Source organism: Zonotrichia leucophrys, chromosome 23 (genome assembly GCF_028769735.1).
Source record: "Zonotrichia leucophrys gambelii isolate GWCS_2022_RI chromosome 23, RI_Zleu_2.0, whole genome shotgun sequence".
In the NCBI taxonomy this organism is placed as follows: Eukaryota; Metazoa; Chordata; class Aves; order Passeriformes; family Passerellidae; genus Zonotrichia; species Zonotrichia leucophrys.
In genome coordinates this window covers 6,149,985-6,173,376 of record NC_088192.1, presented here as the reverse complement: position 1 = coordinate 6,173,376, position 23,392 = coordinate 6,149,985, and the positions used below count along the sequence as shown (strand labels likewise).

Genomic DNA, 23,392 nt, shown 5'->3' with positions numbered 1-23,392 from the left:
CAGACCAGAGATCTCTGCAGCCAGGGCTGGGAACTTGTGGGTTATTGCAAAGGGCCTGGGTGCAGGGCCCTGCTGGGAGCTGCCAGCCACAGCTCAGAGCAGGGCCCAGAGAAGAGAGGGAGAGAGAGGATGAGAGGGTGAGAGAGTAAGGTTCCCGTTACAATACCATCAATCTTCTTTTGTGCTGAATATTCTCATTCTCACTAACCAATCTAGTACAAGATACAAATCCTACAGCATTTCCACACAGCCTATAAGAATCATTACATTCCCACACTGGGTTACATTTTAAACCCTAAAAACTCCTCTTTGGGCCCCTTCTGCCAAGCTGGCAGGGTCTGCTCTGAGCCTTGGGCCTGTCTGCAAGCAGAGGGGATTGTTTGATCCAAAGGGGATCACCTTCAGCTGGCCATGCCATTGTTTTCCAGTTGTTCAGTAACTGAGGGATCTCAAAGCTTGCTTTCATGTCAATCTTGCTTACAGTTTCCATATTCTCAAAATCTTTTGCCAGGCAATCATATTTATAAGGCTTTCCTGTTTCACTTTCCCCAGCACTGCCCCTGAACTCTGGTGCCACCCCACATTTCCCTGTGTGCGGGGTGAGGTGAGACTGGGCCTGACACAGCTCTGTGACACTGCTGTCACACGGCTCTCACAGTGCTGCTCCCGCCTGGCCTGGGGTGGCCCTCCCTGCCCAGAGCCCCTCCTGGGAAGGGGACATCGACACAGGGACATGGACACCGGGACATTGACACAGGGACACCAGGGACTTGTCGCAGACATCTTTTACAAAAAATCGTTTCCTTAAGATTTTTCCTCCTGAGAAGTTGAGAGGCCTCAGGAACAAAATGTAAACATTGATTATCTGCTGCTGTGGAATGCAACAGGTGCATCTATGTTTGGTGCAAGTTGGTTGCTTCTAATTAATGGCCAATCACAGTGAGCTGGCTTGGACAGAGAGCCGAGCCACAAACCTTTGTTATCATTCATTCCTTCATATTCTATTCTTAGCTAGCCTTCTGAGGAAATTCTTTCTTCTATTCTTTTAGAAGAAAGGATAATATATTATAATTAGTGTATATTATAATATATATGTAATATATATTAAATAATTAAAATATAATTATATATAGGTGTGGAAAGCAGATCTATATTATACTATAATATATTAAAACTATTATATTATATTTTTAATATAATATATATCATAAAATAATAAATCAGCCTTCTGAAACATGGAGTCAGATCCTCGTCTCTTCCCTCATCCTGGGACCCCTGTGCACACCGTCACAGGGGCTGACGCTGGGGGGGGTGGCAGCAGGGTGGCCTCTGGTTGGGGACACCGCTGTCACCCTCTCCCTGCTGGCGGCCGTGCCCGCGGCGCTCCGGGAGCGGCAGGGACAGAGCGTGGTGACCGTCCCGGTGTCCGGCCGTGCCTCACTCCGGCACTGCCATCTGGTGGCACCATCAAAGGGACCAGGGGACAGTGATGGGGGCGGGACGGGTCCCTCCAGGGTGCATGGAAGCATTCCTGCTCCTGGCGTGCCAGCCAGCTCATGTGCCTGCAAGGACAGCAGGAGCGAGGGGACAAACACCTGCCCGGCCACCGCGTCCTTCCGAGGGGACAGGGACTGAAGGACACTCCCGCTGCGGGTGTCACAGGGCTCTGACACGCAGCCAGGAGCAGAAGGAGCTGCCAGAGACCCTGAGCCGTGCCGGGGCTGTGTCGGAGCCAGACCCGTGCCCGGGGCAGGATGTGCCCACCCGGCGCCTCCGGAAAGGAGAAACCTGAGAGCAGCTGAGATCAGAGCGCAGTTTTCGGTGCTGACCTCTCCTGTTGCAGGGCTGTGTCCTGCCAGCAGATTTTGGGAGCCCACAAAGGCTCAGATAATCCTTCATTGGTTTGTGCCAACTGCTGATCGGGGGCCAAACCCCGGAGTTTTACCTCTGGAGCAAGAAGTGTGACACCCTCCTCTTCCTCAAGGACACAGGGGACATGTGGCCCCAGCCCCGTGCCCCGAGGCTGCTGCTGTCACACACTCATGGACTTTCTCCTCTGTCTAAATTTAGGGTCTGGATGTGGGCTGGCACCTCCTGGTTTATCCCAGCCCTGAATCATGCACGGCAGAGCTCTCACTGCCCTGGGAGGTCAGGCCAGGCTCTGGCTGGGCAGGAAGAGCAGGAAAAACCAGCTCAGTGCCACCCTCAGCCTCTTAACCCGGGTCTGGCCCTGCCGGGTCTGCTGAGAATGCTGGAGCTGGAATTTTTGGTGTCAAATCCAGCAAGAAGGGCTCCTGCAGGAGGAAAAGCCAAGATGAGGTAAAACACAGATCCATTGCTCCAGGAGGTGGAGTGTGACATTCACATCCTCTGAAAAATCCCTTTGCCCAGGATTTTTCTCCTGGGAACCTGAGAAGCCTCAGAGAAAAGGAAAACAATAATTATCTCATTTGCTTCTCCTGTGTTGTGCTCATGTGGAATGTGTTTGGATTGTTTACCCACAGGTGATTGTTCCATTGGATTCTGCTCTGAGTTGTTTTCACTCTTTGGCTAATCAGGGCCAAGCTGTGTCGGGACTCTGGAGAGAGTCACGAGTTTTCATCATTATCTTTTTAGCCTTCTGTAAGTATCCTTTCTGTATTCTTTAGTAGAGTTTAGTATTCTTTAATATAATATAGTATTATAAAGTAATAAATATAAATATAAATTATAATTTAAATGATAAATTAAATATTGTAATATAAATATTAAATAATATAAATTAAAATTATAAATTATATTATTATAAAGTAATAAATTAGCCTTCTGAGAACATGGAGATCTCCTCATCATTCCTGCCTTCGTCAGGGCATTCCCTGCAAATCCAATAGTGGGGAATGGCTGAGGCAGACAAAAGGAATTCTGCCTTTGCCCCTTGCCAGCCTCATCCTCAGGTTCCAGAGAATCCAGAGATCCCACTGGAAAGGCTTTACCAAGGAATGCAGATCCTCCATGGGAGAGGATTCAGACCAGGCCATGCTTCAGCAACTGAAACCATTTCAGTCCTGCTGGGACGCCCTGAGTGAGGGAGGGACTGGTGGCGTTGTGAGGCTGCTCTCACCACCTTTCACTGCTCCTGGGGATGGAGAGAAGAGTCTGGAAGGCTGCAGGGAACCAAATGTCACTTCCACCTTGCAGAAGGGCAGGGAGGAGCCAGGGAGCTGTGCATGCATCAGCCTCTCCTCAATCCCTAGGAAGGTGTTGGAGCTAATCCTGAGAAGCATTTCCGGGCACATTAAGGATGACAGATCAGGGGAAGCCAAGCTCGGCCAACCTGACAAACTCCTCCAGGGGCTTGGGTGAGCAGTGGATGTTTCTGTACATTGGTGAGATCCCCCAAACCCCTCTCCAGGCCGATCAGGCCCAGCCTCCCAGCCTTCCCTCACACATGGGATATTCCAGACCCTTAATTACTTTCATGGCCCTTTGCTGGAGTCTCTCCAGCTCGCCCACATCTCTCTTGTTCTGGAAAGTGCAGGGTGGCCTCTCTGGGGTGGCCTCACCAGTGCTGACCATGGGATCCCCTCCCTCGGCCTGAGCAGCCCAGGACACTCTCACCCTCTGCAGAGGGATTCGCTGGTGCCTCATGCTGCCCCCGGGGCCCAGCAGCACCCCCAGGGCCTTTCCTGCTGGGTGCCCTCCATTCCACACTAGAGCCTGGGATTGTTCTCCCTAGGGCCAAAACTTTGTCCTTTCACCTTGTTGGACTTCCTGAGGCTCCAGGCAGCCTGCAGGGCCTGAAGGGGCTCCAGGAGAGCTGCAGAGGGACTGGGGACAAGGATGGAGGGACAGGAGCCAGGGAATGGCTCCCAGTGCCAGAGGGCAGGGCTGGATGGGATCTTGGCAATTGGGAATTGTTCCCTGGCAGGGTGGGCAGGGGCTGGGCTGGAATTGCCAGAGCAGCTGTGGCTGCCCCTGGAGCCCTGGCAGTGCCCAAGGCCAGGCTGGGCATTGGGGCTGGCAGCACCTGGCACAGTGGCAGGTGGCCCTGGGCTGCAATCAGCTGCCATTGAAGATCCCTTCCCACCCAAACCACTCTGGCATTCACATTCCTCAATCCAGGATGGAAACCAGCACCAAAACCCATTGCAGCAAATGGAGAAAGGAAAGGAAAGAATGATTTCCTGGCTGGTTGCAGGTGCCCCCAGTGCCATTTCCCACAGGGGGTTTGTAGGCTGGCAAGGGCTGGTTAGAGAGGTTTGGGCTGTGCCAGGGTGCCCAGAGCAGCTGTGGCTGCCCCTGGAGCCCTGGCAGTGCCCAAGGCCAGGCTGGGCTGGCACAGTGGGAGGTGTCTCTGGGGTGGCACTGGGTGGGATTTAAGTCCCTTTCCCACCCAAACCGTTCCGGAATTCCATGACCCCTTACGGCGGGCTGTTTCCTGACCATCTCCCTAGTCCTCGCGATGTCCCCATGGTGGGGTGGGGTCCCCACGGCAGTAACGGGGAGTGAGGGGAGACGGAGGAGGATGAAAGGGCAGGGAGGACGACACAGAGGAGGGTGGAGTGAGGATGCAGGAGCCATGGAGGCACTCCCCTGCGGGCGGGAGGTGGCCCAGATCCCCCCCGCTCTCCCTCCGCCGCCGTAGGGGCCGCCCCGGGGGAGGCGCGGCGGGTGCGGCCGCCCCGAGCTCCCGGTCCGGGCGGAGCCAGCGCGGCGGCGGCGGAGGGGACCGGGAGCTGGGACCGGGAGCGGCACCGGGAGCGGCACCGGGAGCGGCGGCAGCACCATGGGGGCCTGTCTCGGGGTCTGCTCCCTGCTCAGCTGCGTGAGTGCCTGTCCGGAGCGGGGGGAGCGGTGCCGGTGCTTCAGCGGCGGTCGCGGCCCAGGGTGGGCCGCGGGCGGAGGAGGGTCCGGGGGGAGCCGGGCGGCTTGGGACACCCCGGGTCTGTGCCCCGCTACAGCCGGGCGCGGAGGGGTCCAAGGGGTGCCGGGAGGCTGATGCAGGGTATCCATGGGGGATGCACCCCTGTGTACACAGAGGATATGGGGAGACCCCCGGCAGGACAGAGCCCTGGGTATGGGGGAATGCAGGGGACCCCTGGGGGATGTTCCCTGGCCTGTGCACCTGGGGGGATGTAGGGGACCCCCGGAGGATGTTCTCTACCCTGTGAAACCAGGGGGATGCAGGGGACCCCCTGAGGATGTTTCCCTATGTACAAGGAGGATGTGGGGCACACCCAGGGGTTACACCCCTGGATATGGGGGGGTTCAGGGGGTGCATCCCTCGGTAGCTGGGGAGGTGTGGGGGATTCTCAGAGCAGGGGGTCCCACTGCAGCCGGGGTATCCATGGGAGACACAGAGAGCTCTGGGGCCTGTGGTGAGGGGAATGGGGTGGGAATGGAAGGGAATGGGGTGGGTGGTGCACCCCAGGGTGCCTGGGGGAGGTGGGAAGCCAGAGCAGCCATGTCCTGCTGCCTCTGGAGCAGTGGGGTGTCCTGGCCCCACCACACAATGAGAGGCTGGGGGTCCTGCCTGCTCCTCTGCTGAACCCCAAAGTGGGGATGGAGGAAGAGAAGGAGCTGGGGCAGGGGTGCAGGGGCTGTGAGTGGGCTGCCATGGCCAAGGGTGGGTGCACAATGTGTGATTTGGGGTGCCATGGCTCAGGTCAGGGACAGGCTGTGTGATTTGGGGTGCCATGGCCCAGGGCAGGCTCAGGCTGTGTGATTTGGGGTGCCATGGCCCAGGGCAGGCTCAGGCTGTGTGTTTGGGGTGCCATGGCCCAGGGCAGGCTCAGGCTGTGTGATTTGGGGTGCCATGGCCCAGAGCAGAAGCACAGCGTGTGATTTGGCCCAGGGCAGGCTCAGGCTGTGTGATTTGGGGTGCCATGGCCCAGGGCAGGCTCAGGCTGTGTGATTTGGGGTGCCATGGCCCAGGGCAGGCTCAGGCTGTGTGATTTGGGGTGCCATGGCCCAGGACAGGCTCAGGCTGTGTGATTTGGGGTGCCATGGCCCAGGACAGGCTCAGGCTGTGTGTTCAGGGTGCTGTGCCCTGTGACATGGAGTGTGTGCTTTGTGTGATGCAGGCACCTGCCCACAGCAGCACTTCCTGCCCTGGCACTGCCTCACCTGTGGGCACAGAGCCAGGGCAGGGCTGTGGAACCAGCCTGGGAGCTGCTGGCCTGGAAACCTGGGAATGGGACCTGTTTTGTAACCTGACCTCTGAGTGCTGGAGGTTTAACAAGCAGGATGTTTGGAAATGAGGGATGGGAGGGAGGGGGGTCTGCAAGGCCCCCCCTCTGAAACACATTCCTGTGCTTCTCCTAATGGGGAATTGGGAAAACGGATGTTGAGAAAGCAGGGAATTACCCCAGAGCAGGCCTGTGGAGGTTTCTGTATGAATTCTGGATTTTTTTTCCCCCAAAAACTGTTGTGGCTCAGCCTGTGGTAACAGTAGAGTCATTGTATAGGTTTAATTCTCCTGCTCCTTCCTGTGGAAGTCGTTGATGCAGGAGCTGGTTTTGTACAGGTCTGAGCTGAAGAACAACACTGAAAAAAACTCAAACTGAATGAAACATTCCCTCTAGTCTGTGTAATTATTAAAGATAATTGCTTTTAACAAGCTTTTGCTTAATTTTGTTGTTCCTTCCAGTGGGCCTGGTTGGTGGGGCTGTTCTAGCACTGGTCTGAAGAGCCACAACACTGAAAAAACCCAAACCAAACTGAACAACCCTCCTAGTCCTTTTTTTTTTGAATTGGTTGAATTGGTTTTTTTAACAAGAACATCCTGACTAACTCCTTCTGCTCTGCCTGCATCCCTTGAGTCACAGCACCACGAGATTGCCAAGCCCTTCCTTCAGTGCTTTCCCATACAAGCTGCTCCTGAGTGAAACCTTGAATCACAGAAGGAGAATTTCTCTGTCCCTGCCTGCTGTGGTTCTCCAGGCTTTGCCCAGGGCTGCCATGAGCAGTGAGGTCATTCTGAGCTGCCTTCCTGGGTGACAGGCTTGGGGTCACCAGCAGAAGGCTGCCCCAGGCAGAGCAAAGCCTTGGGCAGTCCTCAGACACCCCCTGGGGACACTCAACCTGGTGGCACCAATCCAAGGCCGCCTGCCAGGCAGGGAGGCCACCAGCTCCCCAGGCTGTGGGGATGGGGTGGGATAGTGCTGATTGATTAACCTGGGGATGGGGTGGGATTGGTGCTGATTGATTAACCTGGGGATGGGATGAGATGGAATGGGTGCTAATTAACCTGCTGCTTGTTAATTTGGCCGCAGACAAACACCGGCTGCTCGGCATCGCTTTGGGTTGACTCACTCTGGGTGTACCTGGGACTGCTGTGGTGAAGGCAGCTGGAGGTGTGGTGGTGGGGTGGTGTAGTTGGGTTGTGGTGTAGTCAGGGTGGTGTAGTTGGGGTGATGTAACTGGAGTGGTGTAGTTGGGTTGTGGTTGGGATGGTGTAGCTGGCGTGGTGTAGCTGGGATGTAGTGTGATTAGTGTGGTGTAGTTGGGTTGTAGTGGGATGGTATAATTGGGGTGATGTAACTGGTGTGGTGTAACTGGGGTGGTGTAGTTGGGTTGTGGTGGGGTGGAATAATTGGATTGTGGTGAGGTGGTGTATTTGGGGTGGTGTAACTGGGGTGGTGTAGCTGGATTGTAGTGGGGTGGTATAGTTGGGATGGTGTAACTGGGTTGGTGCTGTTGGGTTGGTGTTGTTTGGTTGGTGTTGTTGGGGTGATGTTGGGTGGTTGTTTTTGGGTTGCAGTTGTTGGGGTGATGTTGGGCTAGTGTAGGTTGGTTGGTGTAGTTGGGCTGCTGTTGTTGGGGTGATGAAGTTGGGGTGGTGTAGTTGGCTTGGTGGTGTTGAGGTGATGCTCGGTGGGTGTTTTTGAGTTGGTACTGGGGTGACAGTGGGGCTGGTGTTCTTGGGTTGGTGTTGTTGGAGTGATGTTGGTTGATGTTGGCTGGGTGTTTTTGGGTTGATGTTGGGCTGGTGTTAGTGTGGTTGGGCTGTTGTTGGGGTGGTGTAGCTGAGTTGGTGCTGTGGCTCGGTGGTTTGGGGTGATGGTGGGTGGGGAGTTGGTATTGCTGGGGTGGTGTAGCTGGGTTGGAGTTTTTGGGGTGATGTTGGGCTGGTGTAGTCGGGCTGTTGTTGGGATGATGTAATTGGGGTGGTGTAGTGGGGCTGGTAGTGTAGGTCAGCGTTCTTGGGGTGATGTTGGGTGGCGGTCTTTGGGTTGGTGTTGTTGGTTGTCCTTTGGTCAGTTGTGTTGGGCTGGTGGTGCTGTAGTTGGGCTGTTGGGGTGGTAGAGTTCGGATGATGTAATTGGGCTGCTGTAGTTGGGTTGGTGGGTGGGTTGGTGTTCTTGGGGTGATGTTGGGGTGGTGTTGTGATGGTGGAGTTGGGATGATGTAATTGGAGCAGTGTAGTTGGGTTGGTGGTTTGGCTTGGTGTTGTTGGGGTGGTGTTTTTGGACTGGTGGTGTTGGACTGGTGTAGTTTGGTCAGTCATGTTGGTCTGGTGTTGCTGTAGTTGGGCTGTGGTTGGGGTGGTGTTGGGCAGGTGTAGTTGGGTTGCTGTAGTTGATCTGCTGTTGGTGTAGTTGGGCTGTTGTGTTGTTGGGATGATGTAATTGTGCTGGTGGTGCAGGTTGGTGGCATTAGTGTGGTGTTAGGTGGCTGTTTTTGCATTGGTGTTGGGGGGTGTTTTTGGGGTGGTGGGTTTGGGGTGATGTTGCTGGATGACATTTTTGGGGTGGTGGTGTTGGACTGGTGTAGTTTGATCCGTTGTGTTGGGCTGGTGTTGGTGTAGTTGGGCTGGTAGAGTTTGGGTGCTGTTGTTGGGGTGAAATTGTAGGGATGCTGTTTTTGGGGTTCTGTTGCTGTGTGCTGTTATTTGGGTTCTGTTTGCGGGGTGCTGTTGCTGTATGGGTGTATTTGGGATGCTGTTGCTCTATGGGTGTATTTGGGGTGTTGTTTGTGGGGTGCTGTTGCTGTCTGGGTGTAATTGGGGTGCTGTTGCTGTATGTGTGGTTTTGGGGTGCTGTTGCTGTCTCAGTATTTTTAGGGTGCTGTTTTTGGGGTGCTGTTGCTGTCTGGGTGTATTTGGGGTGCTGTTTTTGGGGTGATGTTGCTGTCTGGGTGTATTTGGGGTGCTGTTTTTGGGGTGCTGTTGCTGTCTGGGTGTATTTGGGGCCCATGTGTCATGTCCCTCGTCCCACTCTCTCCACACTCTCCCACTCTGGGCAGGAGGGATGGGAGCAGCCCTGTCGTGCCTGAGGTGAGCTGCACTCAAGGGGGAAGTCGGCAGTGAAACCGGAGAGTTTAATCATCCACCAGCAGCTGAAACCGACACTTCCTCATTAACCCCCTTCTCTCCTGCTGCTGCAGCCACTTCCCTCGCTGGCTTTTTCCATTCTGCTCTTTGTCCGTCACCGTGTTCGCATTTTGGGGCAGCTTTAAAAATCTTTGGAAGGAGAATCAGAGTGCCCAGCACTGCTGGGAGTGTGTTCCGTGCTGTTAACCATTGTTTTTTAAAGAAAAACACTGGAATCAGTAGTGCCACGGCAGCTGGAGGGGTCAGAGTGGGGCACGAAGGGTTCCTCAGCTTCACTGCGGAGGAGCTTTGAGGGAGTGATCCCAAAAGGAATCCAGAGGATTCCCGTGTGACGGAGCAGAGCAGTGGGATGGAGATGCTGTATCCCATTACCTCAGCGGCTGCAAGGGCTGTGAAACCTGAGACACAACCCAGGGAGTTTGATGTGTGAGAGTCATCCTGCAAACCAAACATCCAGGGATGCTGTGGGCTCCCAAAACCCTTGTGCTTGTTGGAGAGAGCCCAGAGGAATCCACGGAGCTGCTGCAGGGCTGGAGCCCCTCTGGAGCCAGGCTGGGAGAGCTGGGGGTGCTCCCCTGGAGAGGAGAAGGCTCCAGGGAGAGCTCAGAGCCCTTGCAGGGCCTGAAGGGGCTCCAGGAGAGCTGCAGAGGGACTGGGGACAAGGATGGAGGGACAGGAGCCAGGGAATGGCTGCCAGTGCCAGAGGAATGGCAGGGCTGGATGGGATCTTGGCAATTGGGAATTGTTCCCTGGCAGGGTGGGCAGGGGCTGGGCTGGAATTGCCAGAGCAGCTGTGGCTGCCCCTGGAGCCCTGGCAGTGCCCAAGGCCAGGCTGGGCATTGGGGCTGGCAGCACCTGGCACAGTGGCAGGTGGCCCTGGGCTGCAATCAGCTGCCATTGAAGATCCCTTCCCACCCAAACCACTCTGGCATTCACATTCCTGAACCAAGGATGGAAACCAGCACCAAAACCCATTGCAGCAAATGGAGAAAGGAAAGGAAAGAATGATTTCCTGGCTGGTTCCAGGTGCCCCCAGTGCCATTTGCCACAGGGGGTTTGTAGCCTGGCAAGGGCTGGTTAGAGAGGTTTGGGCTGTGCCAGGGTGCCCAGAGCAGCTGTGGCTGCCCCTGGAGCCCTGGCAGTGCCCAAGGCCAGGCTGGAGCACCTGGCACAGTGGGAGGTGTCCCTGCCATGGCAGGGGTGGGATGGTCTGAACCCTCAAATCCACACCTCCCTAAGCAACACCAAACCTCCTGATTTTCCTGTCCAGATGTGCTGATTTTGGGACTGGTGCTTTTTGTTTCAGTGGGCACTGAAGGAGGAGGTGCTGGAGGTGTGGATGGAGCACTGAGGGGCTTTGCTGCATCAGATGATGCAGTAATTCTGCGTTTAAAGGGATTTTTGTTGTTGCTCTGCATTTTTTTTAATTGGAAGGGAAATACAGTAACGCTGGTGCATTTTAATGCACTCTGGTGCACGTGGTGCATTTAATGAGGCTGAAATGAAGCAATCTCTAATTGAAAGCCATTTTCTCATGCTTCCAAGTTGAAAACGTGATGTGATGCCTCTAAGCAGCTCCTGGAGAGGCAGGATGAGAATTTCCATGGGATCCCTTGGGTCTCTCACCCACCCCAGCTCCTGTGGGTACCATCAGCTCAACACAGCTGTTCACGGGGCAGAGATGTGGGGCTGGCATGGGATAAGAGAAATAAGTCAGGAAGGAGTAGATTTTTCTCAAATAATGGTGTACTTATGCATAAAAAATATTCAAAGCCACCTTTGGTGATTTGGGGGCATCAAAGTGGTCACTTGTGCTGAGGGAGCCACGCAGAGCAGCTCCACACCTGGTTTTGTTTTCTGCCGTGTCCATTTTTTACGCTGATTCCAACAATGAGAAACGTATATTTGAGTCAATACCGATCTTTAATTAACACTGAGCACAGGCCTTGATTTGGAAGCACAAATAATAAACACACAACTCATGCACATCCCTCAATAGAGGAGAGAGCAGAGCCCTTCCCCTGCTTGCTTGCTGAAGTCCAGGAGAGGAAGAGCTGTTCCAAGGGAAGAAGGTTTATCCTGCACTGTCCCTGCGCAGGAAACTCCCACCAATGTTTTGGGTTTCCTCAGCCACGATTTCCCTGCTCTGGCACTGCAACAGGAGCCTCTGGAATGGGTGCACCTGGCAGCACTGCCTGTGCTGGATTTGGGGTGCCAGGGGACTCTTGGGGCTGCTGTGCCTCAGTTTCCCCACCTGTCAAGTGGCCTTTGCAAAGGGGAAGGATGGCAGGATGAGTTGCTTCCCCCATGGTGCTGATACCAATATCTTCCCATCCTGGATTGCACTGAAAGGGCAGCCTGAAATTGTCTTGGAAACCTCATTTTTGTACCAAAAGGAGGCAGGGCAGGGCTTGCTTTGACCAGGTCCTTGATGGAGCAAAAAACATGAGGGTGTCGCCAGACTCTGGGTGTCATTTTCCATGCTGGTTGTTCCTGCAGTTCTTTCAGTTTTCAGCAACATTTTTGGTGAATTTGGTGCCATTTCCATGAGGTCCTGTGGGCTGTGGTGTGAGTAGATCTAGGCAGCAGTGTGGATTCCCGGGCTGATCTCCTTAAGGATCAAACTGATTTTGGGGCCAGTTTCTGCCCCTCAACACTGTTCTCCTTGCAGGTGTCATGTCTCTGTGGCTCTGCCCCGTGCCTGCTCTGTGGCTGCTGCCCCTCGGCCAAGAATTCCACCATCTCCCGCCTCCTCTTCACCTTCTTCCTCTTCCTTGGCACCCTCGTGTCCATCATCATGATAATCCCGGGCGTGGAGAAGGAGTTGCACAAGGTAAATAACTCCTGGAGGTCAGGAACTCCTGGGAAGAAATGACACAGCTTGTGGTGGGGACTTGAGGCTGAACCAAAAAAGTGAATTTTTGGGTCATGATGTGCTTTTGTTCCTCTTTTTTTTGAGCATCTCACTGGGAGCAGCCATTATCAGCCCTAGTTTTCCATCAAGGGGAAAACGCAGTGGGATCATTTCATGCAATTTTTAGTTTTCCCAGATGTCTCCCAGGAAAGTTTCCTACATCCTGTTTTTTGGGGTTCAACTGATGCACATCAGGGAGGAGGGACTTCAGGTGGAGTAGCATAGCTCTGCCAGCTGAGCTGGGCTGTAGGGAAGAGCTGGTTTCATGCCAGCTTTCCACTGACCAGCTGGGTGGCTTTATCTGTGGCATTGGAGCAGTCATGGTCTGGTCCATCCCTGGTGGCACCAGGGCTTGTGGTGGGTGTGAAATCGCAGAATGGTTTAGGTTGAAAGGAACTCAAAGCCCTTCCACCCCCTGCCATGGGCAAGGGACACCTCCCATTGTCCCAGGCTGCTCCAAGCCCTGTCCTATTGTAGATATTTTTGTCCCTGATGAAGGGAGAAATGATGAGGAGGACTCCATCTTATCAGAAGGCTAATTAATTACTTTATTATACTATATTATTCTATGCTATATTACATCTGTATTACACTATATCTAAATTGAATCTGTCAAGCACTCCACTCAACTCCCCTGCCCAGCATCTCGTGACCATCAGCAACAATCCCAACACACAGCACACAGCAGAATCCAATTATCAATTCCCTTCAGGTAAACAATCTTCCACAATGCATTCCACTTGTGAACAGGAGGAGCAGTCAATGAGATAAGAATTTTTTTTCCTTTCTCTGAGGTTCAGAGAATGTGAAACCCAGAAATATTCTTGGGAAGAATTGTGCCTTGCTTTTCTCTGTGAAGAGAAATGTGGCTACACTGTCCAACCAGGCCTGGGACACTTCCAGAGGTCCAGGGGCAGCCACAGCTGAGGCTGCTTCACCAATCCAAGCAGTAGATCTCCATCCAGACCTTCCCACAACCATCACTCCCCGTAGGATGTGCTGAGGTGATGCTGATGCTCCCATCCCTGTTTCAGCTCCCTGGTTTCTGTGAAGGCAGTGGCTCAGTGCTGGGGGTGCAGACCAAGGTGGACTGCAGCAGCTTCCTGGGCCACAAGGCTGTGTATCGCATGGGCTTCGCCATGGCCGCCTTCTTCTGCCTCTTCGCCGTGCTCATGGTGTGCGTGAGGAGCAGCAAGGACCCACGGGCCGCCCTGCAGAACGGGTGAGCGTGGGAGGACACCAAAGGGTAACTCTTGGGTCTGAGTATTGTCTTGGTTTGGAAAGACAGGAGTCTGCTAAGGAAGGCAGGAGCCTCCCTGAAATGGAGAATGTAAACTCTCCCCACCCCTCTGAATTGCTATAAATTTTAATTTAAGGGACTCTCAGGCAAAAATATGGGAGCAGGAAATAACAGTTCTTTAATAGGGAAGGAAAAAAAAAAAAAAGATAAAATAAACAATGCAGTGAACTAGAACAACACTGCCAGAGTCAGAACCCAAGCTGACACCCTGTGGGTCAGGCTGTTGGCAGCAGTCCCATTGGAATTGTGGCTCAGCCCTCCTGCAGTGTCAGGGCTGGTTCTGCTGGAGCAGGGATCCTGGAGAAAGGTGCAGTCTCTGCCTCTGAAGATCCAGGGGCAGAGGCAGCTGCTGTTCCTCTGGGCAATCCAGTGCAGAAGCCGTGCTGGTGTTCCAGAATCTCCAGATTCTATCCGGGTAGGAATGCTTGGCTCCTCCCTCTGGGCTCCCATCTCCCAATGGGATGCTGTAGTTCTTATCAGCCATGCAGGGACATTCAATAGCTGTTATCAGCAGATGTCCCCTCCAAGGGAGGTGTGAATGTGGTCACTCATAGAGAGAGATAAGGCAAACTGCCCACTTTACAAAATATAATCTGCCATACAGAGGGTAATAGAAAACATCTTGCATTGAAATCTGGAACAAGTATAAAACCTCAATCTCCTTACTTTCAAAGGATAATAGTGATCCAATGGTCTTAGGAGCCACTCATCTTGGTGCAAATCCAGGTGAAAGTAATGGACCTCTCACTAGTCCTAAACACATTCACACTCCTAACCCTAGCAACCCTCTCCACCCCCATCCTACTTCCACTTCTATCCAACAGCCTGGGGTGGGGACAGGCAGGACCCCCATCCCTGTCCCTGCCACATGCACACCGTGCCTCCTCTCTTCTCCCACAGCTTCTGGTTCTTCAAGTTCCTGGTGCTGGTGGGGATCACGGTGGGCGCCTTCTACATCCCTGACGGCACCTTCACCGCAGGTGAGGAGTTGCCCGTGCCCTGCTGGGCACTGATGCTGGCTGGGGGCTCTGTACAAATCACGAACGGGATGGGGCTGCTGTGGAATGTGCCTTGAGCTGTTTTATTTTCCAGCATCAGCTTCATTACATGATTATGACAATGGGAAGATGCCAGCAGCTCAAATCTCAGGCAGCAGACCAAGAATTTAATGTTACAACTTACTTTATAAGTTTTTTGACCAATCACACAAAGCAAAAGCACACTGACAGTAGTTCTATCCAATCACCATAAGTACATGTTAAAACAATATTTGCTTTTTTCAAATGCAATACCTGCTTGTAAGCCTTAAAACACAATGCACAGGGCTCCATTATTAAGCTTCAACCTTCCTAATATCTTGCTGGATAAACTTTTCTGCAGCTTAGAGAGTTATTCTAGACAAGCATTAATACACAGATCATTGTTCTATTTGTCCTTGCTTTTCTAGTTTAAATAATTTTCTGCTAACCTATCTCATGGCTGCTGCTTAGCTCTAATCACAGTTCTTCTATCTCTGAGGCCCGCCTTTTGCAGCTTTCCTAAAACCCTCCTAATTTTGTGGATTCCCACAATTCCCCCTCACTGTTCACCTAAAAAGAAACGTTCATAATCATGTTGTTTATTACTTGCATTTTGTAGCTTTACTATAATATTTCTGCTTATTACCTGCTTAAAGCATGTTCTTGCTTGCACTAAGCATTGCTATATTACAACACAGCAATTTAATGCTGTGAAAGTCCAGTCAGTTAAAAGGGCATAAATTTCGCCTGACAATAGTTACAAGTCATTGCTCAAAAAAGTCTTGTCGATTCTAAGGTCTTAATTCAAAACCTTCTTGCATGGTTTTTCTCCTCCCCTCAAGTCTGGTTTTACTTCGGTGTGGTCGGCTCCTTCCTGTTCATCCTCATCCAGCTGGTGCTGCTCATCGACCTGGCACACTCCTGGAGCCAGCGGTGGCTGCACAACGCGGAGGAGGGCAGTGCCAAGGGCTGGTACGCAGGTGGGTCTGCTGGGCACCTGTGGGTCTGCTGGGCACCGTGTTCTGGGGCTCAGCCCATCCCAGGCCAGGTCAGGCTGAGCTGGCTGGGGCTGGGGCTCTGCTCTGTGACGGTGTTCGCAGGGATCTTAGGATGAGGGAAGAGACGAGCATCTGACTCCATGTTTCAGGAGGCTGATTTATTATTTTGTTATATATAATATATTAAAACTATACTAAAAGAATAGAAGAAAGGGTTTCATCAGAAGGCTGGCTAAGAGTAGAATAAGAAGGAATGATAACAAAGGCTTGTGGCTCAGACTCTCTATCTGGGCCAGCTGACTGTGATTGGCCATTAATTAGGAACAACCACATGAGACCAATCACAGATGCACCTGTTGCATTCCACAGCAGCAGATAATCATTGTTTACATTTTGTTCCTGAGGCCTCTGAGCTTCTCAGGAGGAAAAATCCTAAGGAAAGGATTTTTTATAAAATATGTCTGTGACACTGCTCCAGTCTCTTTGGTGTCCTCCCCCAGCCCTCTGCACCGTCACCTTCATCTTCTACGCCGCCTCCATCACAGCCATTGTGCTGCTCTATGTCTACTACACCAAGCCTGAGGGCTGCACGGAGGGCAAGGCCTTCATCAGCATCAACCTCATCCTCTGCCTCATCGTCTCAGTTGTGTCCATCCTCCCCAAGATCCAGGTGAGGCAGTAGGGAGCACCCAGGGCTGTGTCACCCCAGGGTACAGGAGCACCCAGGGGGCTGGGGCTGTGTCACCCTGGGGTACAGGAGCACCCAGGGCTGGGGCACCCTGGGGTACAGGAGCGCCCCCAGCACCCACTGTTGTGTTTGCAGGAGGCTCAGCCACACTCAGGGCTGCTGCAGGCATCCCTCATCACCCTCTACACCATCTACATCACCTGGGCCGCCCTGGCCAACGTGCCGAGTAAGCCAGATGCACCTGGGCTTTGGGGAGGGCTGGCTGGGGCAGGAGCACCCCCTGCACTGGGGTCTGTCCCTCTGTGTCCCCCCAGGCCAGCGCTGTAACCCCACGCTGCTGCTGAGGAACAGCACTGGCTCAGCCACGGCCACTGAGCCCCTGACAACCTGGTGGGATGCCCCGAGCATCGTGGGGCTGGTGATCTTCATCCTCTGCACCCTCTTCATCAGGTGAGCACTCGGTTTGTGTCCGTGTGTGCAGCCACAGGGGGCACAGCCTGCAGGACAGATGGCCAAGGGCTGGGCAGGGCTGGCAGGGCCGCAGGCACCCAGGCCTTTGTGCCCTGGGCTGGGCAGCGCCTCTGGAGGCCCCACAGGAGGAACTTTCCTGGCGGGGGCTGCACTTTGCTTCTCCCTTGGCCTCCCTGGGGAGGCTGGCAGGGGCTGCAGGTTGATGGCTTTTGTCCTTGCTGCCCCTCACATCCCCCTGCCCCACAAACAGCCCGCAGCACAGAGCCATGGGAGCAGGCTCTGGAGGGGAGGTCACACCTTGGTCTGGGGGTTTGGTCACCAGAGGCTCTTTGTCCAGCCATCCCTGTCCCCAGGGACACAGGCACAGCTTTAGGGTTTCCCCACAGCCCCAAATTGCTCTGCCTGTCCTGGGGATGGCCTCAAGGACAGAACTCCTGCCATGGGGTTCTGGATGTTATCCCTCGACCTGCAGGCAGAGCTTTGCTTGTGCAGCCCAGGACACTCTCACCTTCTGCAGCCATGCACATTTGTTGCCTCATGTCTCCCCAGTGCCCAGCAGCACCCCCAGGGCCTTTCCTGGAGCTCTTTTCCATCTGAGTGACTCTAATTCCACACTGGAGCCTGGGGTTGTTCTACCCACGGGCAAAACCTCGCTCTTCATTCTCTTTGTTGACCTGGACAAGGTTCCAGTCAGCCTTCAGTGCCCAAAGGGGTTCTGAGAGAGCTGGAGAGGAGCTTTTGTGATGGTGTTCACAGGGGTTCTTAGATGAGGGAAGAGACAAGGATCTGACTCCATGTTTCAGAAGGCTGATGTATTATTTTATGATATATATTACATTAAAACTATACTAAAAGAATAGAAGAAAGGATTTAATCAGAAGGCTAGCTAAGAATAGAATAGCAAAGAATGATAACAAAAGGTTCTGTCTCGGATTCTCTGTCTGAGCCAGCTGGGCTGTGATTGGCCATTAATTAGAAACAACCACATGAGACCAATTACAGATGCACCTGTTGCATTCCACAGCAGCAGATAATCAATGCTTACACTTTGTTCCTGAGGCCTCCCAGCTTCTCAGGAGGAAAAATCCTAAGGAAAGGATTTTCCATAAAAGATGTCTGTGATGGGCTTTGGACCAGGGTGACAGAGATTTTGGGCTTCCCCACAACCTGCCTGCCCCAAACTGCCCTGACTGTCCCATACCCACAGGAGCTCCAGGAGAGCTGCAGAGCTGCTGAAGGGCCACAGGCAGAGTTTTTAGGGTTTCCCCACAGCCTCTGTTATCACGAGAATGATTACATGCAGGTGCTTTTATTGAAGACCTCTGGGTGTCAGGGGTACAAGCCCAAATCTGACTCCGATATGGGTTCGGGATGAACATGTTTTTATATTCTATCGTAATATAACTTTCATGTTAATTATTAAACTTATATTGTTCTATTGTATACGTAGATTTCATCCAAGCATGGGCTCCTTGTGGTCCCCCTCAAACTTCTAACAGTTTCTCATGATTCTTATGATTAAACAGTAATTATATTTAATTACTAAACAATCATCACATTTAACAATTATTTATCATATACTGCTGATGCAGGTGCAATTTCACATGATCCGGCAAACACAAAGCCTAACATTTTCAGAGTCCATTTTTAACATTTTTCCAGGGTCCCACTAATTCCCCGAATTTTATGATTTTAAAACCTTTTACTATCACCTCCACCCCCCAAAGTGCCCGGGGACAGCAGCCCTGCCATGGGGGCAGAGGTGCTGACCCCGCTGCCGCTGTGCCCGCAGCCTGCGCTCCTCGGACCACCCGCAGGTGAACAAGCTGATGCTGACGGAGGAGAGCGGGGCCGGGGCCGGGGCCGGGCCGGGCGGGGCGGAGGAGGGCGGAGTGCACCGCGCCTACGACAACGAGCAGGAGGGAGTCTCCTACAACTACACCTTCTTCCACCTGTGCCTCCTGCTCGCCGCCCTCTACATCATGATGACCCTCACCAACTGGTACAGGTGAGAGCGGCCGAGGGCACCCGGGGCTGTCCCTGTTCCTGCGGGTTCCCTCCTCGCGGGTGCTGTGCCCGTGTGCTGGGCACTGCTGAGGTGTGTGAGGAACCTGCTCCCTTATCGGTGTTAATTATTGTTAATTATTGTTAGGGTTGTGCCTGGGCTTGCCAGCATCCTCTGCTGCAGCCCGGGATCCCTTGGGAGGAGGGGGAGCAGGGACCGAGGTCGCAGTGCTGGGGTCACAACCAGGGGTGGCTGCAGCTGTGGGGTCACACCTTGAGGAGGGGGCTGCAGCAGTGCGGTCACACTCAGGGGTGGCTGAAGCAGTGGGGTCGCAGCTCCAGGGTGGCCACGGTGGTGGGGTCACACCCAGGGAGGGCTGAAGCAGTGGGGTCACACTGTGGGGGGGCCAGAGAAGTGGGGTCACCTGGGATGGCTGCAGTGTGGGGTCACACCCTGGGGTGGCTGAAGCAGTTGGGTTACACTGTGGGGTGGTTATGGAAATGGGGTCACACCCAGAGGTGGCTGCAGCAGTGGGGTCAGAGCCCTGGGGTGGCAGCAGCTGTGGGGTCACACCCCGGGGTTGCCACAGAAGTGGGGTCACACCCTGGGGTGGCAGCAGTGTTGAGGTCACACTCGGTGGCAGCTGTGGGGTCACACGCTGGGGTGGCTGAAGCAGCGGGGCACACCCTGGAGTGGCTCTGGCATTGGGGTCACACTCAGGGGTGGCTCCAGTGTTGGGGCCACATCCAGGGTTGACTCCAGTGTTGGGGTCACACTCAGGGGTGGCTCCAGTGTTGGGGTCACATCCAGGGTTGACTCCAGTGTTGGGGTCACACTCTGGGGTGGCAGCAGCCATGGGGCACCCCCGTGTTCCCTTGGGGCCCCCGTCCCTCTGTGGCACCGTCAGGGTGTCACAGCGATGGTGCCACCCTCCCGTGGCTGTTCCAGGCCGGACGAGAGCCTGCAGGTGCTGAGCAGCCCCTGGACTGCCGTGTGGGTGAAGATCTCCTCCAGCTGGGCCGGGCTCCTGCTCTACCTCTGGACCTTGGTGGCTCCACTGCTGCTGCCAGACCGGGACTTCAGCTGAGGTGGCCCTGGCTGTGCTGCTGCCACCGTGGCTCTGTCCCTCGAGGCTGGGGACAGCCCCAGCTCTGCCTCAGCCTCCGCTCTGCAGGCTGGAGCTGCTGTGCTGGGCTGTGCCTTCTTGCAGCTCTTTAGTTTTAATTTGAAAGGGATGAAGTGCCAAGCAGAGAAAATTAAGGGCTGGGAGAGACCTGAGGGTGGTTTTAAAGCTCTCAGCATCTCCGTGTTTGTGTAGTGCCTTGGGCAGTGCCTCCAGACCCTCTCTGCCCAGCAGACACCACTGCCTTGCCTTGGGAGGGTTTGGTTCTCCCCAGCCGCAGGGATGGGTCCCTGTTGGTGCCTTTTGGGGTCTCTGGGGTCTGGTGGGGTCCCAGGACCCAGGCCCTGGCCAGTATTGTGTCCCCAGAGAGGGAAACAAATCTGGAGACTTGTGGCTGGGGCAGAGGCCCTGCTGTGTGCCAGGTCCTGCTGTGTGCCAGCCTTGGTGGTGGCCCCAGCTCCCTGTCCTCTACAGGGCACAGGTCAGTGTCACAGCTCCCTGTGCTCTGTGGGGCACAGGTCAGTGTCCCACAGGCCTGGCCCCAGCTCTTTGCCTCGTTAGTAAAGTCTCGTTTGGAATAAACACAGTTTATTTGGATTTGGCTGTCTGGAGTCTTTCCTGGTGGGTGGGTGCCCGGGTGGAGGAAGGAATGGGACATTTTAAACTGACCTGATGGCGGGGTGGGGGCACAGCTGGCAGGGCTGTCATCACTTTGGGGCATGGAAATTTGGACCCCAGTGCCAGCCTGTGACACCCCGAGAGCCGTGATGGTGAGCAAAGAGGGGTGCACAGCGCGGTGTGCAGACCATGCCCGGGGATGGGCACAGGGGATGGGGTGAGCTCCGTGCGGGGCACTCACGGTGTGGGGCACAGAGCAGGGATGACCCCTGTGGCAGGAGATGCAGGTGGGAGCTGCCCTGGGAGCCGGGCAGTGCCCGCTGCCCACCGTGCAGCCCTGCCCTGGGACCCCGGCTGTGCAGCCCGCCCTGCTGCGCCCCAATCCCATTCTGACTCCCAATCCCGTTCCCATCCCAATCCCATCCCATTCCCATTGTCGTTCCCGTGCGGGGCGGCTCCAGCCGCGCGATGGCGCTGCGAGCCCGCGGAGCGACAGCGGCACCGAGCCGGCACCGAGCCGACACCCAGGGATCCCATCCGCAACCCAGTGACTCCATCCTGCTCCCTGTGATCCCATGCTGCACCCAGGGACCCTCAGTGTGCACCCAGTGACCCCCATCTGGCACCCTGGGACCCCATCGTGCACCCAGTGACTCCATCCTACAACCAGGCATCCCATCCTGCTCCCTGTGATCCCATCATGCACCCTGGGACCCCATCCTGTACCCGGGGACCCTCAGTGTACACCCAGTGACCTCATCCTGCACCCAGTAACTCCATCCTACAACCAGGGACCCCATCCAGCGCCCAGTGACTCCCAGTCTGCACCCAGCGACCCCATCCGGCTCCCTGTAACCCTCATCCCACACCCTACCCCTCTGCACCTTTCACCCTGCACTCTTAACCCTACATCCCTGTGTCCCTACACCCCTGTGTCCCATCACCCTTCACCTTGCACCCTTCACCCTACATCCTACACCCTGTACCCGTGTCCCTGCACAGAAGGTTCTGGCAAGGATGGCGTTGCCAGATTTATTTCCCCATCACGTCTCCCCCCACCGTTTCTTTCCAGGAGAATGTTCAATCTTCTTTGCTCTGTTTTCATCAGGAATCCCCTGGCAGTTCCACCCCAATGCCAGGCCCTGTACACCCCAAAACGAGCCAGGAAACCGAGGCAGGGCGCTGGGGTGACCCTGGCTGTGCTGCCTGTGCCTTCCCTGGGTTTGGGATTCCAGCAGGGCAGGTTGTTCTGGTGCCATCTGAGCCATCACTCTGGATTTATCTGCCCACACTGATCCCGAGCTGTGCAAGGCACCCCAGGAGCTCCAGCCATGGGGGAGCCTGGCTGCTTTTGAGCCTTCCTGGCTCTATTTTGGGCATAAATTAAAAAAAAAAATTAGGAAAGGAAAGAGGAAAGGAAAAAGGAAAGGAAAGGATTGATGGCACAAAACCCCCCAGAACTAAGCATGATGTGAGTGGGACTCACGGGCAGTCTGAGCCCCATTTCCCTCTCTGGGAATATTCTGAAATCCCCACAGGGCTGTGGCTGTTCTGCATTTGCCTCTCAGCAATTACAATCCATGCCTGAGCCCAGACACGCTGGGTTCTGCAGGGGGACGAGGGAGGGAAGCAGCTCCCTGGGCACCACCCTGAGCTCAGCCTGTCAGGCAGAGGCTGCAGGGATGTCCCATGTCCCCGGGAGGTGGCACCCAGAACTGCCCCTGGGGTTCCTCAGCCAGGGCTGGGCATCACGGGGCTGATGGAAAAGGGAGGAACCACGAGAGATCTGGGACAGGGCAATGGGCACAGAGCCATGAGGGACTAAAAGCTTCATCTGGTCACTGTCACTTCCAAAGGGGAAAATCCCCACAAAGCAGCAGCAGCTGCATTTCTGGGGGTGCTCCCCTGGAGAGAAGAAGGCTCCAGGGAGAGCTCAGAGCCCTTGCAGGGCCTGAAGGGGCTCCAGGAGAGCTGCAGAGGGACTGGGGACAGGGATGGAGGGACAGGAGCCAGGGAATGGCTCCAGTGCAGAGGAATGGCAGGGCTGGATGGGATCTTGAGAATTGGGAATTGTTCCCTGGCAGGGTGGGCAGGGGCTGGGCTGGAATTGCCAGAGCAGCTGTGCGTGGTGGCTGCCGCCGTGAGCCCTTGGCAGGCCAGCCAGCTGGCATTGGGCTGGCACACCTGGCACGGCAGGTGGCCCTGGGCTGCAATCAGCTGCCATTGAAGATCCCTTCCCACCCAAACCACTCTGGCATTCACATTCCTCAAGCAAGGATGGAAACCAGCACCAAAACCCATTGCAGCAAATGGAGAAAGGAAAGGAAAGAATGATTTCCTGGCTGGTTGCAGGTGCCCCCAGTGCCATTTGCCACAGGGGGTTTGTAGCCTGGCAAGGGCTGGTTAGAGAGGTTTGGGCTGTGCCAGGGTGCCCAGAGCAGCTGTGGCTGCCCCTGGAGCCCTGGCAGTGCCCAAGGCCAGGCTGGATGGTGTTTGGAGCACCTGGGAGGTGTCCCTGCCATGGCAAGGAATAAAACTGGCTGAGCTTTAAGATCCCTTCCAACCCAACCCCTTCTATTTCCATGATAATTTTCTGGGTGAATAATTCATCAGTGAACATCTGCCACCTCCAGCTCAGCAGAAAAGCCACCCTGGGCTGGGACCCCTCCCTGCCTGTCCCTGTCACAGCTCCAGCCTGGGGTGGGATCAGAGCGGGGACACCCCCGTTATCTCCCCAGGTGGCTTTAATTGCTTTAATTGCTCTAATTACTCTCCCTGGGGGCCACCCCAGAGGGATGGATGGGGGGGTTCAGGGTGACTTTGGGGAGCCAGGAAAAGCCATGCAGCGCTCACAGAAGGTGCCTGTGACCACGGGGTTCCCAAATTAAACTGGATTTAACCCCAGGGTTGGACACAGGATATTCCTGGGGTCACCAAGCGTTT

General features: G+C 54.7%; 1 protein-coding gene across 1 annotated transcript; it reads left to right on the top strand.

Moving 5' to 3' along the window:
* The first annotated feature begins 4,660 nt into the window (after nucleotides 1–4,660).
* SERINC2 (serine incorporator 2) lies at nucleotides 4,661–20,428 on the top strand. The gene is made up of 10 exons (XM_064731688.1): nucleotides 4,661–4,804; nucleotides 11,985–12,146; nucleotides 13,262–13,449; nucleotides 14,428–14,507; nucleotides 15,389–15,526; nucleotides 16,045–16,214; nucleotides 16,368–16,458; nucleotides 16,547–16,682; nucleotides 18,496–18,711; nucleotides 19,657–20,428. The coding sequence occupies exons 1-10, from the start codon at nucleotides 4,766–4,768 to the stop codon at nucleotides 19,793–19,795; spliced, it is 1,359 nt and encodes a 452-aa protein (XP_064587758.1). The 5' UTR covers nucleotides 4,661–4,765; the 3' UTR covers nucleotides 19,796–20,428.
* The last annotated feature ends 2,964 nt before the right edge of the window (nucleotides 20,429–23,392 follow it).

Excerpts from the sequence above, each read along its gene's own strand:
- SERINC2 (XM_064731688.1), top strand. The coding sequence starts at position 4,766 with ATGGGGGCCTGTCTCGGGGTCTGCTCCCTGCTCAGCTGC. Across the intron at positions 12,147-13,261 it reads TGGAGAAGGAGTTGCACAAG|CTCCCTGGTTTCTGTGAAGG; the intron begins GTAAATAACTCC and ends TCCCTGTTTCAG. Across the intron at positions 18,712-19,656 it reads ACCCTCACCAACTGGTACAG|GCCGGACGAGAGCCTGCAGG; the intron begins GTGAGAGCGGCC and ends TGGCTGTTCCAG.